The following is a 14,746-nucleotide window of genomic DNA, read 5'->3' on the forward strand; positions in this document are numbered from 1 at the left end:
TTCACATATTTGTATCTTTTAATTTTTGTCTCAAGTAAGAAAATTCATTAGAAGAAGCAGGCAGGTGATGACAAATGAACTTTTAATGAAGTGCTCATTATGATAATTCTTGTTTTGTTTAGTTTGGACTACAGCGTGCAAGTAATCTGGGCCCCAGTATGTTAATAAGCAGAGCTCCATTTGGAGCTGTGATCAAGATGGCTAAAAATGCTATTGTCATCACATCCTTCGCATATGGTTCCAAGTGGGGTGAGCTGATTCTTGCAGTTTCTAGAGCCAGAGGACCTAATACAGCCTGCATTTGGGTGGTGGGTGGGTGGGGGAAGATGAGGCATAATGAAAAATGTTAAGCAAGTTAACATATAATAAAAGCAAATGACTCTGTTAAAATAAACAAAACCTGGTACTAGGCTAGTGATTTTCAACCATTATGCTGCAATAATTTTAAAAACATGCAATATTTGATTATTTTAGTCAGGAGCACTTACCTCTTTTCCCTTAGATTGTCAAATTAAAAAACATGACAACAGCCAACACAACAATAGCTGTCCAATGTGAATGAATCAAAATTACACCTATTCTTTTTTTGTAAAATTAATAAAAAATATAATACACTTTTTAGTGTGCTACAGAATTTTAGTAATTAGTTTATGTGTGCTATGAGATGAAAGAGGATGAAAATAGCTGTACTAGACTACTAGAAAAGAAGCAAGACAAAGCACTGAGGAATTTTCATGAGTTACTCATTAATGCTATGTTCTTCTTAGCAAATATCTCTAGAATAAGAGTGAAATAGTGACAAGTCAGCATGCAGACATTTTAGGGCTGATTTTGTATTTTTGTCATTTCAGCTTTCCCCTATTTAAATTATATATATTTGAGTGCTCGTATGACTCTCAGAACCTTGAGTTTTAACTGAACTAGGTTTTGCTTATTTGCTCTTACCAAGTACCACTTGGTTCTTGGCTGCAACAAGACAATCCAAATACAAAGGTTTCTTAGGGTTCACTAGGATTTTGTTGATCATATTCTCCTTGTTCTTCCTACTTGGGAGGCAGTGTGATATAGTAAAACTGAAAAGGAGTTTGGAATCCACAAACTGGGCACAGAGAGATTATGAACTAACTTGACTAAGGTTATAGGCAAGTAACATGGTATTCAAAACAGGGAGTCTGGCCCCATAGTCTGCTCTCTAACTATGACATAGAGAATTTTGTTGCATGGAGGCTCACAAGCTTTTGTTTTGGAATAACAATGGAGAAAAGAATCTCAGAGAATCAAGACATTATGCTGCCAGGTGAAAAAGTCTAACAATAAGTAGTAATACTTTTTAGTAGGAGGGAATATCATTGAATTAGAGGACGAACTACATTCATTCATTCATTCATTCTTGTAGGCATGTAATGGTTATTTATTGTGTACTTCTTGCTTCCCTGGCACTTTGCTAAGTGCAAGGGAAAAACAATGGTGGAAATCCTAGACATGGTTCTTATCCTTTCTGTGTTATCTAGTGGGAAGATTCAGTCAGTAATCAAATAGTCATACAAAATAAATGTGTAATTAATAATAATATATGTACATTCATCTGTGGTAGACGGGGTGGAAGGAGAAGAAAATATACATTTTAAAGAGAACCAATGTCTCTCTATTTTAATATCATAACATTTAGCTCCACAATATTTAGCAATATTCAGTCTGCAATGTATCTCTATGACCGTTCAGTCCATAGGCTGATGCTCTAACCACTGAGAAAACTGGCTAGGGCAATTTTTTTCTTCAGATATACTCTTATTTTATGTTTTGGAAAAATAGAAAATATTTTTCATAAGTTAAGGAAGTATTTAATTAAAATTACACTTTTCAATTTCAGAAGAATTGATTTTAAAACTGAGATTTTTAAAGATTACATTAATTTTAATGAGTAGCTATGATCAATCAAGCATTTTAAAAGAAGACTAATGGCCCACATATTATGATTGGACAAACAGTTGTCATTTAGAATTTTTAAAAATCAATACTAAAATTATTAGAATAACTAAATATGTCTTACCTGGACTGTAGCTTTGGGTATCCATGACAGAGCAATAAATATTTTCTCCTTAAAATTAAAACCAGCAAAAGTCACCAAGAAAAATGTAGCAGAAATTCGAACCAATAAGGCCAAACTCATACAAGCAATAGAAATACCTACAACAGATAAAAAACAAATATAAATAACAAAATACTTGGGAAGAAGTGGTTCTTTATACCTAGAGATATGAACTGTAAAAGTATTGAAAACTTTTAAGAGTATTGCCTCTTCCGGTTTTTATTTTTAAGTAAACATAATAATCATAAAAAATACAAATATAATTGAGGCCTTTATGTAAAGCAGAAGAGGTTATCTGATGGTGGGGGTATCATGAAAAATAAGATAAATTGCATTTATTTAATTCTGAGCTAATAGACTCGGAACTTTTACTACAAGTGAAAGTATTAAACAGGTGCTGATAGTATCTAATATTTCCCCTCGGAAAAAAATTCTAATCTCCATTTCCAATCTCTAATCTTCCTCCATTAGGGAAGATATTGGACTATCTTTCGTAACAAAGAGCACACAGAGTAAAGAAGAACAAATGTATGTTACTGTCTCAATGAGTTTCTGAAAAAGGCATTCAAAGACATACTGTAAATAAAAATAAAAATTATTCATAATTTTCTTAAATATTTTCAACTCATATTTTTTGTGCTATAATCATTCTTACCAATAGCATCTGATTTAAGAGCTTCAACAGATACTTCCAATCCAACCAAAGCAAAAAGGAGGGGTTTAAAAATATCCCATGCAAATGTAATAATTTTTTGAACTTCATTCTGTAGAAAAGAGAGTATATTTTTAGTTATTGTGGCATATAAAAATAACTGCATTTCAGAAATTTAAAGTCTATTTTATTACATAAAATTAAGATATTTATTTGTAGAAGAAATGTTAAACAATAAAAATTGAGTTGGGTCATTCTTTTACTCAAACACTTGTGTAGAATTTGACTAACAGAAATTCCAAATCTATAAAATAAAAATATTTGGTAATTGTGTCATGAAACAAGTAAGGTCTTTGGAGCCCCAGACACATTTCTAATGATTCAGCAAGAGTTCTAGCTTTTGTTTGCAAGGTAACAGAATGGAGACAAAACTACATCATGCCCAATGAGAACATACTCAAGATCAGGCAAACATTTTAGCTCTCAACATGAAAGTGAATCCTGATAGTCTTAAACTATGAGGAAAAAAATTTTGGTAATCTGTTAGGCTGTTTTGGAAGGACCCATTTTGAAAACTTGTTATTTTTTTTTCCTTAAAGCCAAACCCAAAACATATTAAATTAATTAATTTATTGATTGATTTTTAGAGAAAGAAAGGAAGGGAGGGACAAAGAAATAACGACTTGTTCTACTGCACTTACTGTTTCTCATATGTGTCCTGAACAGGGATCAACCCACAACCTTGGCATATCAGGAAGATGCTCTAACTTACTGAGCTACTTGGCCAGGGCAAAACGTTTAGATTTTTACTTGGTTGCTTGCAACACCTCCCTTTCTGGGAATAAATCTCTCCCAGTTCTATCTGCAAGTGATGTGGTTACAGCAAAGACCCTGTAGACATAACAGTGCTGGCTCTTCTCCAGGAACTTGGATGAAGAGTTTCAGCCTAATCTGAACAGAAGATACATCAAACTTTGATCTCCTTTGTTTGGGGCAGAAACTATATTTTTAACTATTCCTTTTTTGTCTGTATTTTCTGATGGCCATTTATAGTAAGAGTGAAGTTTAAAAGAGGGAAAAACAAAAAACCCCACCCACAATATTACTGTTCCTTGCTTATAGTACATTATTCTATTTGTTACTTTTGATTTTTGCAGTCTATTTTCTTATTGTCGGATTTCCTTTATCACATAAAAATAGAATTCTAGTAGTTTTCATTTTATTTATCTAATTATAATTTATTATTAACTATTTTTTATAATTATGGAATACTAAACAAAATGCCAGTATAACTTTTGGGTATGGAACTTCTCAAGCTGATTATAAAATGTTTCTAAAATTCAGGAATGGCCAAGTAATACCTTCAAAATAAATTCCATGAGAGGAAATCTATATTAGATTTTGAGACATAAAACTATGACCTATGATATAAAATAGACTTAGAGTATTATAGGAAACATAAGTAGGATTAGGTTCCAGAAATGAACTTAGATAAATTTGAGGGTTTAAATCACATTAAAGAGGCATTTAAAGGTTACTGAATAATTAATGCTTAGTCAATAAATAATTTGGCAAAAATTGACATCTAATTTATACCCATTTCTATCCATATACAACTGTTATATGTATATATATGTATATCTATGAATACATATATAAACACACACATCTGCATCCTTATCTCACAGCATTCACAAAAATAAATTCCAGATGAATTAAAGAACCAATGCAAAAACAAAAACAATAAAAACTACCAAAGTATGAGATGATAATATAGAAGATATTATAATGTTTATAATCTTATAATCTTGAGTAAAGAAATCCTTCTTAAATAACATACTGAATACAAAATAAAGAAGGAAAAACTGACAGGATTGACTATAAGAAATATTGCAATACTATTGACTATATTCCTTGTGCTGCATTACATCACTGTGACTTATTTACTTTACTAGTGGCCCAGTGCACAAAATTTGTGCATGGGAGGGAAGGTTGGGGTTCCCTCAGCCCAGCCTGCACCCTTTCCAATCAGGGGCCCTTAGGGGATGTCCGACTGCTGGTTTAGGCCCTGTGGGATCAGGCTTAAACCGGCAGTTGGACATCCCTCTCGCAATCTGGGACCACTGGCTCCTAACTGCTCACTTGCCTGCCTGCCTGATTGTCCCTAACCTCTCTGCCTGCCTGCCTGCTTGCCCCTAACTGCCCTCCACTGCCAGCCTGATCTCGCCCCCAACTGCCTCTGCCTGCCTGATCACCCCTAACTGCTCTCTCCTGCTGGCCTGATCTCGCCCTCAATGGCCCTCCCCTGCTGGCCTGATCTCACCTCCAACTGCCTTCCCTGCCAGCCTGATATCACCCCAATGGTCCTCCTCTGCCAGCCTGATCTTGCCTCCAATGGCCCTCCCCTGCTGGCCTGATCTCATCCCCAACTTCCCTCCCCTGCCTGCCTGATCACCCCTAACTGCCCTCCCCTGCTGACCTGATCTCACCCCCAATTGCCCTCCCTTGCAAGCCTGATCTCACCCCCAACTGCCCTCCCCTGCCTGCATGATCACCCCTAACTGCCCTCCCCTGCTGACCTGATCTTGCCCCCAGCTGCCCTCCCCTGCCACCCTGGTTGCCCCCAACTTCCCTCCCCTGCCAGCCTGATCTCGCCCCCAACTGTCCTCCCCGCTGGCTTGATCGCCCCTAACTGCCTCTGCTCCCCACCACCACCACCACCATGGCTTTGTCCGGAAGAAAGTCGGACGTCTGAAAGATGGCTGGTTGACCTGGTCTAATTAGCATATTATCCTTTTATTAGTAAAGATGGATTATAGAGGATAGGATTGCTTAAATGGGGAGGGAGCCTTTTTCAGCAGGAGGAGATGCTCTTGGCAGACAAAAATACATAATCCCTATATCTGGACTGATAGCCAGCCATATGCACTATATTACCAAACCAGTCATTAAAAATTGAACCACTTTCTTACACCTTACACCAAACAGCTGTTGCTCTTAAAACCCCTTCTCAGCTCCCACCTTAGGTTCTGCCTTCGCAGTACACCCAGATTAAGTTCTGATTTTTTGGTTTCCATGCCAGTCAGCATCAGAAGCTCCACTTCCTAGGCAGCCATTAACTCCTTGCAGTTCACCCAGATTTGGTTCTGATTGGTGGGTTTCTATGTCAGTCAGTGTTTCCAGACTTATCTCTGGGCCTGATCAGAGAGGCGGGGCTGATCAGGAGCCCCCGCAGAGGACCGGGGAGAAATAGAGATGCAGCTACTGGCCAGGCCCAGAGAGAAAGAGAGTGGCAAGGGCTGACCAACACAGAGGCTACGAATCAGGCCCTAATTCTCTCTCCAGGCCTCTCTCCGGGCCTGATCTGCAGCCCCCTCAACAGTAAGTGCTGGGTTGCCACACCTGCAGCAGCGGCAGTCAGTGATGGGTCATCATGGCAATGCAGCACTGACTGCAGGACTGACTTCTGGTCGGTCAAGCCTTCGGTCATTTTGGACGTTACAGACCCTGGGTTTTTATATCCTAATATATAAAAGCCCTGGGTCCATCATGACTGAAGGCTGGACCAACCAGAAGTCAGTCCTGCAGTCAGTCAGAGCTGGGTTGCCATGGTGACCCAGAACTGACTGCTGCGGCTGCAGGCACAGTGACCCAGCACTGACTGCTGAGGGGGCTGCAGATCAGGCCTGGAGAGAGAAGCAAGGTCTGATCCATAGCCTGTGTGGCAGCTGTTGATCAGCACTTGCCTCTCTCTTTCTCTCCCAGCAGGGCCAGCAGCCACACCTCCATTTCTCTCCAGGCCTCCACCAGGGCTGCTGATCAGCCCCGCCTTTCTGATCAGGCCCCGTTGATAGGGCCAGAGATGCTGACTGGCATAGAAACCGACCAATCAGAACCAAATTGGCCAGCAGGGGAGAGCAGTTGGGGGTGAGATCAGGCCAGCAGGGGAAGGCCATTGGGGGCAATCAGGCCTGCAGGGGAGAGCAGTTGGGGGCGATCAGGAAGGTAGGCACAGCAATTAGGGGTGATCAGACAGGCAGAGGGGTTAGGGGCAATCAGGCAGGCAGGCAGAAGTAGTTAGGGGTGATCAGGCAGGCAGGCAGGCAGAGGCAGTTAAAGGCAATCAGGAAGGCAGGCAAGTGAGCAGTTAGGACCTGCAGTCAGACATCCCCCAAGGGGTCCCTGATTGGAGAGAGTGCAGGCTGGGCTGAGGAAACCAACCCCCTCCGTGCACAAATTTCATGCACCGGGCCACTAGTATTTGGATAATTGCAAGTTTGTACCTTTTATTGTCCTTCACCATTTTCATTCATTCTCCCACACCACTCCCTTCTGACAACCATCAGTTTGTTCTCTGTATCTATGGGTCTATTTTTGTTTTGTTTTTTAGATTACACATATAAGTGAAAGAATATAGTATTTGTCCTTCTCTGTCTGACTTATTTCTTTCCTTTTTTAAAAATATATTTTACTGATTTTTTACAGAGAGGAAGGGAAAGGGATAGAGAGTTAGAAACATCGATGAGAAAGAAACATCAATCAGCTGCCTCCTGCACACTCCCTACTGGGGATGTACCCGCAACCAAGGTACATGCCCTTGACCGGTTTCGAACCTGGGACCCCTGAGTCCGCAGGCTGACGCTCTATACACTGAGCCAAACTGGTTAGGGCTGTCTGACTTATTTCACTTAGCACACTGCTCTCCACATCCATCCATGTTGTTGCAAATGGTTAAGATTTTGTTCTTTTTTATAGCTGAATAATATTTCATAAATAATGTTATATAGTTTTTTCCCCCCATCAGATTAAAAATAATAGAACTAGTGGTAATATTAGTGTGTTCATGGGTTGAGGTATTGGGGACTCTGCAAACCTGGTGGTAGTAAATAGTGTAAATATATAAAATCTTTTGAATGGAGAATTTGGCAGTCCCATCAAAATAGAAATGTACCATTTTTGAAATTCAACAATTCTATTTCTAGGAATATATTCCTACAGAAGTACTTGTACACTTGAAAAAACACACATGAATAGGACTGTTCATGGCAGCACTGTTTATAACAAAAAATGGAAATGGTCTAAATGTCTACAAATAGAGGACTGATTAGAGGAAATAATTCTGGGAGGGGGTGTTTGATATTTGGGAGTGGTGAGGAAAAAGGAGTATTTTACAATTTATTTTGTATGTGTATTGTTTAATCTTTTATGAGAATGTTTTCATATCCTAACTGTATAACTAAAATTTTAATTAATAATTAAATCAATAAAAGTTATATAGTCATATTGCCTAAAACTTGGGGGGAAATAGGCCTGATGAGATAACTCAACTCCTGATTGTTTTAGTGTATGTGCAGTTCCTTTACTTAAATACTTTATTTCCTTTATTGACATAAAGTTCCTCCAAGACATACGCTTTTGGAACATCTTCAAACCAGAATGAGAAGGTTTCCTAAATGTCCATTATAATGTAAAAAAAAATAAATCAGTTATTTTACCTATAAAAATTATGTATTAAAAATATTCACCCCTCTACATCAAAATAAAAAGCTTCTGCACAGCAAAAGAAACCATCAACAAAACAACAAGAAAGCCCACTGCATGGGAGAACATATTTGCCAATGTTATCACTGATAAGGGTTTAATCTCCAAAATTTATAGGGAACTCATACAACTTAACAAAAGGAAGAAAAACAATCCAATCAAAAAATGGGCAAAGGACCTAAATAGACACCTTTCAAAAGAGGACATTCAGAAAGCCAAGAGACATATGAAAACATGCTCAAAGTCACTAATCATCCAAGAGATTCCAAATCAAAACAATAATGAGGTACCATCTCACACCTGTCAGAATGGCTATCATCAACAAACAACAAGTGCTGGAGAGGATGTGGAGAAAAAGGAACACTCGTGCACTGCTGGTGGGAATGCAGACTGGTGCAGCCACTGTAGAGAACAGTATGGAGTTTCCTCAAAAAACTAAAAATGGAACTCCCATTTGACCCCATGATTCCACTTCTAGGAATATATCCCAAGAAAACAGAAACACCAATCAGAAAGGATATATGCACCCCTATGTTCATAGCAGCACAATTCACCATAGCTAAGATCTGGAAACAGCCTAAGTGCCCATCAGTAGATGAATGGATTAGAAAACTGTGGTACATATACACAATGGAATACTATGCTGCTGTAAAAAAGAAGGAATTCTTACCATTTGCAACAGCATGGATGGAACTGGAGAGCATTATGCTAAGTGAAATAAGCCAGTCAATGAAGGAAAAATACCACATGATCTCACTCATTTATGGATAATAAAGACCATTATAAACTTAAAAAAATATATTCACCCTATCTGTGGTCCAATGTGCTCCTCCAATGAAAGTCAACATTAGTGTGAATAATCCTCCAGCTCCATGTGTACCGATGCTATTGCTGACTAAGACGGCAGTTACACATGAACCCAAAATAAGGCCTGCTCTCTTCATTGTAATATTTGTCTAGAATTATATAAATTTTTATAAATTATTTACATTAAACATATAATACAATATTTACATTCTCTTTCATTCATTATTGACCTTTTGATACTATAATATGTTATATTAAGTAATGTATAAAATTTTGGCTTTCTTCCTCACCAAATATTTTAGTAGACTTGACAATAAGTGAAAAAATTTATAATTATTAAGTTTCATCTTCTGCCACATGTTGGTAATGCCAGTAAAATGGTTAAAAAATTTTAACTGTAGTGACAAAGGAAAGAAGAGAGACAGCAATATAACCTGTAGTTCTATATAACATATCCAACGGATTCTTAAAAATAAATTTCTGAAAATCTCATTAGCTATGACAATTGTTACAGGCAAATCAAAATGGACATTACAGAAATATAAGAGTAATGGCACATTCTTTTTTTTTTGGCACATTCTTTAGGGCAGGTAAGGATTGAGTGTAATAGTGTTGCCTCAGTCAAAGAGAGTGGGAGTAAATTTAACTCAGAAAATATAAGGAGGTAAATGGGAATCTATCTCTCCTAAAATGTTCAAAGGAAAGTGTGAGTTAAGAAAGATTAGAAAAAGTTGTCAGAAGTCAGTAGGCAATTTAGTGAAGAAAGGGGTGGGGTGGAATGGAAATGGTATTCTGATTTAATTATATATTTTTTTAAAAGTATCCATTGCAAAGTATTACCAGGGGTCCTCAAACTATGGCCCGCGGGCCACATGCAAATACAAATATTGTATTTGTTCCCGTTTTGTTTTTTTTACTTCAAAATAAGATATGTGCAGTGTGCATAGGAATTTGTTCATAGTATTTTTTTAAACTATAGTCCGGCCCTCCAACGGTCTGAGGGACAGTGAACTGGCCCCGTGTTTAAAAAGTTTGAGGGCCCCTGTATTATGCATTAGGAAGCTTAATTTTAAAACCAAAAGCATAGTAAAAAGGTATGTTATCTCTGTCATAGCAGAACAGGTTTCAAAAAATATATTTTTAAAGGTTAAAGGTATTTAGTCAGTAAGTACATCATCCTTTATAAAAGGTGTATTTATATATATATTTTTTTCTGTCAACACCTTCATTACATTTATAAATACAAGGTTTATACAGCATTCCATCAAAAAAATTTTCCCTAATATTCCTTATTTGCCAAGTCCAGAAGCAAAGACTTTAGCCAAGGCCATTGACACCTATCAATCAGAACTGTGCTCACTTTAAAGCAAAGTAGGCAATGGAGGCTACACTTTTGGGGAAGGACAATAAATATTAAATGTAATATTTCATGGATATTCTAAAAGTTCAAATTTTGCAAAAAAATAACCAATACTATACTTCTAAAAGTTGACTAATTTTTTATTTACCTGATCTTCACTTGGAAAATATCGAAGACAAATTCCCCAAAATGTTCCTAGTAGCACACCCAAAATTACATCCCGAAAAGAAGTTAAGAGATCATGAAGTATGCCACCTATAAGGGCACACATAAGGAAAAATGATCATAGAGAAATATTTTTACATACCCAACACATCAGAAAATCAAACGTAGGTGATTTATGAAGAAAGGTATGTATTTTATAGAGCAAATATAGAAAAATGAATATTTAATATTAACAAATATAAAAAATGTATGCAGATCTATTTGATACATTAGATGTGTACTCTTAAATAATTTAGTACAAACAATTCAGAAATGTTTATTGAATAAATAGGCCGGAAAACAAAGAACTAATATGCTACAATGTGCTCCCCTACACACCGTGACTACAAGATCAAGTGAGGTAGAAGAATGGACAGAGATTGACAAAGAAGCACCTCTGGCACCTAGCACAAGGCTGGCAATATTTATTTTCTGATGTATGATTATGACAAAGAAAGAAATTATTTAAATATAAAAAGAACAACCTGGCTGGTGTGGCTCACTGGTTGAACATTGACCTATGAATCTGGAGGTCATGGTTCAATTCCCAGTCAGCACACATGTCCAGGTTGGAGGTTTGATCCCCAGTGTGGGCATGCAGGAGGCAGCTGATCAATGATTCTCTTTCATCATTAATGTTTCTATCTCTCTCTCCCTCTCTCTTCCTCTCTGAAATCAATAAAAAATAAATACCAAAAGAACAATATAACAGTAACAACATAAAAAGAGATTTATTCTAGGGTCAATCCTGGGACTACTCAAAGGTCAACTGAGTCATCAATATATTTTATGCAACCACATCTGTATAGAATAGTACTTAAAAGTGTGGGTCTGGGGTCAAACAGTCAGATTTATGTCTTGGCTACCCTACTTAATGGATTTGTAACTTTGAGCAATTTATTTATTTATTTATTTATTTATTTATTTATTTATTTATTTATTTAAATCCTCACCTGAGGATATTTTTTCCATTGATTTTTCTAGAGAGAAGGGGAAGTGCCAGGGGAGAGAGAGAAACATCAATGTGAGAGAGACACATTGACTGGTTGTCTCCCACATACAACCAACCTGGGCTAGGTCGAAACTGTAACTGTGGTATGTGCCCTTGACTAAGAATGGAACCTGAGACCCTTTGTTTGACAGTCTGATGCTCTAACTACTGAGCAAAACCATCCAGGGGTGAGCAAATTATTTAACCTATGTTCCTCAGTTTCCTTGTCTATAAAATGAGCATAGCACTATTGTGACCATTAAATGGGTAGAAACATCAATGGAACTTAAAACAAGTATGAAGCAATTACCCAATAATATTGTTGTTCACTGTTTACCTTCAGTCTTTGCCATAATGGCTGGCACAATGGAAGAGGAAGGAACACAGATATACATATACACATACATATTTTAGTTGATTTTTAGAGAAAGTGGAAAGGAGAGGGAGAGAGAGAGAGAGATCGATGAGAGAACTTGCCCTCCTGCATGCCCCTACTGGGAATCAAGAACCCCTACTGAGGAACAAGCCTGAAACCTGGATGTGTGCCCTGACCCAGGAATTGAACCAACAATTTTTTGGTGCATGGAACGATGCCCAACCAACTGAGCCACACCGGCCAGGGCCAGAAATATTTTCTGAGAGAATAACTGATACCATTAATGAAGGAAAAGATTACCAGATTTGTTAACAAAAATTTTAGAACTTCTGAATAGCAAAAAAAAAGAACTCTCGTAAATTTAAGTCAAATTAAAATTGGGGAAACCTAAGAATATGATACAAAGGGTTATCATTTTTAATTTTGTAACGAACCTTGGTAAATCAAAAAGAACAAAAGATTAACACACCTATAAGGCAAAAGATTCCAAGAAAAGCAATATAAAACATGACAAAATGTCAATGACCAATAAACATGAATATTTGTTTAACATCACTAGTAGAAAAAGTACTCCATTTAAAGTGGTCTCACTTTTCACCTACCAAATTAGCAAGGGAAAAAGAGACGAATAGTATCTAGCTTTGAAAAGGGTGAAGAGAAAGTGGCAAACTTGTGCACCATGGTAGGACATGACATTGCAGCAATACATTTCAAAAGCTTATTAACTCTATATACTTTTTAGCTCAATGATTATTCTTTTAAGATTAAGAAATTATTAATTTTAAGTACAACTTCAGTTATAAGATGTTCATGCAAATATTATTTTAATAGAAACTATAGAAGTCAACTTCAGTTTTCAACAAGAAATTGTGATACAGATAATTGAGTACTACGCAATCATTACAATGTCATAGAAATCTATTTACTGAAGAGAAACATATGCAATATACAATTAAGTGCAAAACAATCCTATATAATAAAAGCCTAATATGCAAATTGTCCCCATGGGTGGCCATTCGACCCGGAGAATGGGAGTTTGACCACTCACTATGACGTGCGCTGACCACCAGGGGGTGGCACAAAACATGGCGGGTGTCGGCAATGTGCTGCAACCTCTCACCAGCTACCTGGGGGCGGAGTGACTGGGACAGAGGTGCGGCGAGGTGTCTGCTGAGCTTGCTCTCACTCCTCCTGCTCCCCTCCCCTGGGACGCCAGGGCTTGCGCTCAGGTGATGGGCTCCCATGAGGAGCCTGCCCCGCACCTGCACTGCCTCTTCGCTCCCTGTGGGTTTGCGCAGGAGCTAGTCTGTGAGGCTGGCCAGGAGAGGGTGCACTGCCTGCCTAGCTTCCATGCAGCACCGCTGGGCAGCCAAGAGGCCCACACTGCGTCCTGGCCTGCCGCATCCGGCCGCACTCATCACATCTCCGCATGGAAACTCAGGCACCATGGCTTAGGCGCAGGGGGGTGCACAGAGGTCTGGGGGCCCAAGTGCAGCCCAGGGCCCAGAGGTCAACTGGGACCTGCCCTTCCATGCTACACACTCATGCTTTGATCGCTGTCCAGGTCTAGGGACCACACCTGTGCACAAACTTCGTGCACCAGGCCTCTAGTTCAAGTTACAATCAATTATGGTCAATGTTCAATAATTTTATAAGAATACTAGAGGCTCGGTGCACGAAATTCATGCACTGAAGGGGAGGTGTCCCTCAGCCTGGCCTGTGGCCTCTTGCAGACCAGGACCCCTCAGGGGATGTCCACCTGCAGTCAGACATCCCTCTCTCAGTCTGGGGCTCTCGCAGTCCCTTGCTCCTTACCACCTGCCTGCAGCGAAGGTGGGAGAAGCTCCCACCACTGCCACTGTACTCACCAGCTGTGAGCCTGGCTTCTGGCTGAGTGACACTCCCCGTGGGAGTGCACTGACCACCAAGGGGAAGCTCCTGCGTTGAGCATCTGCCCCTTGGTGGTCAGTGTATATCATAATGACCCATCATTCCACCAGTCATTTTGCCATTCTGTCAATTTGCATATTATGGTTTTATTATATAGGATTTGGAGCAGAGAGAAAAGAAAGAGAGAGAGAGAGAGAGAGAGAATGATAAGTAGATAGATAAATAGATAGATTCTAGATAGACTTACATCAAAAGATTTGGAATTATTATTCCTGGGATATGACCATTGCAGATTTTATTTTTATCTTTTCCCTTTTTAAAATGTATATCTTTTAATTTCAAGAGAAACTTTATACATTATTTTTAAACTTAATATTTTGGTGCTTCAATAATATAGGAGACTGAATTTCAAACATTGCTGATAACTAAAATCATTACTAAATGTGGAAATTTTTACTTTCACAATTTCTGTAGAGTGACATTCAAGACCAAATTAACACCTTGGGATTCAAAATTGGTGCAGGATCTTGTTCCACCACTACCAAAAGGTGCACAGTTGTCCACACTTTATATATTTAACTTGTCTTAATAACAGAGCAACCATCTATATCTATATATAGAAAAAGCCAGCAACCATAACAATTTAACAACTGGGCAACTGGTTGCTATGATGCCCAGCCCCTGCCCCTGGCTGGCCCCGCCACTGATCAGCTTCTCCCACCCCGATTGAGGTGGCCAACTTCCTCAGAGCCCCTTGCCCAGGCCAGCCCCGCCCCCCAACGGGAATCCCAACCCCAATGGGAACGTGGCCAGCCTGCAAACTGACCATGGTCCCT

The 14,746-nt window shown here is 38.7% G+C and overlaps 1 protein-coding gene across 1 annotated transcript in view; it reads right to left on the reverse strand.

Annotated features, from left to right (window-relative positions):
- LOC118667055 (sodium/hydrogen exchanger 9B1-like) overlaps positions 1 to 14,746 on the reverse strand; it is an 86,686-nt gene continuing 71,940 nt past the window's right edge. The window contains exons 7-11 of the mRNA XM_036329687.1: positions 10,598 to 10,704; positions 9,089 to 9,238; positions 2,745 to 2,853; positions 2,051 to 2,187; positions 1 to 295 (exon numbers count right to left, since the gene is read on the reverse strand). Coding sequence (XP_036185580.1) covers positions 119 to 295; positions 2,051 to 2,187; positions 2,745 to 2,853; positions 9,089 to 9,238; positions 10,598 to 10,704 — 680 coding nt within the window. The 3' untranslated portion in view covers positions 1 to 118. The remainder of the gene's footprint in view (positions 296 to 2,050; positions 2,188 to 2,744; positions 2,854 to 9,088; positions 9,239 to 10,597; positions 10,705 to 14,746) is intronic.

Source organism: Myotis myotis, unplaced genomic scaffold (assembly GCF_014108235.1).
Source record: "Myotis myotis isolate mMyoMyo1 unplaced genomic scaffold, mMyoMyo1.p scaffold_m19_p_1, whole genome shotgun sequence".
Classification (NCBI taxonomy): domain Eukaryota; kingdom Metazoa; phylum Chordata; class Mammalia; order Chiroptera; family Vespertilionidae; genus Myotis; species Myotis myotis.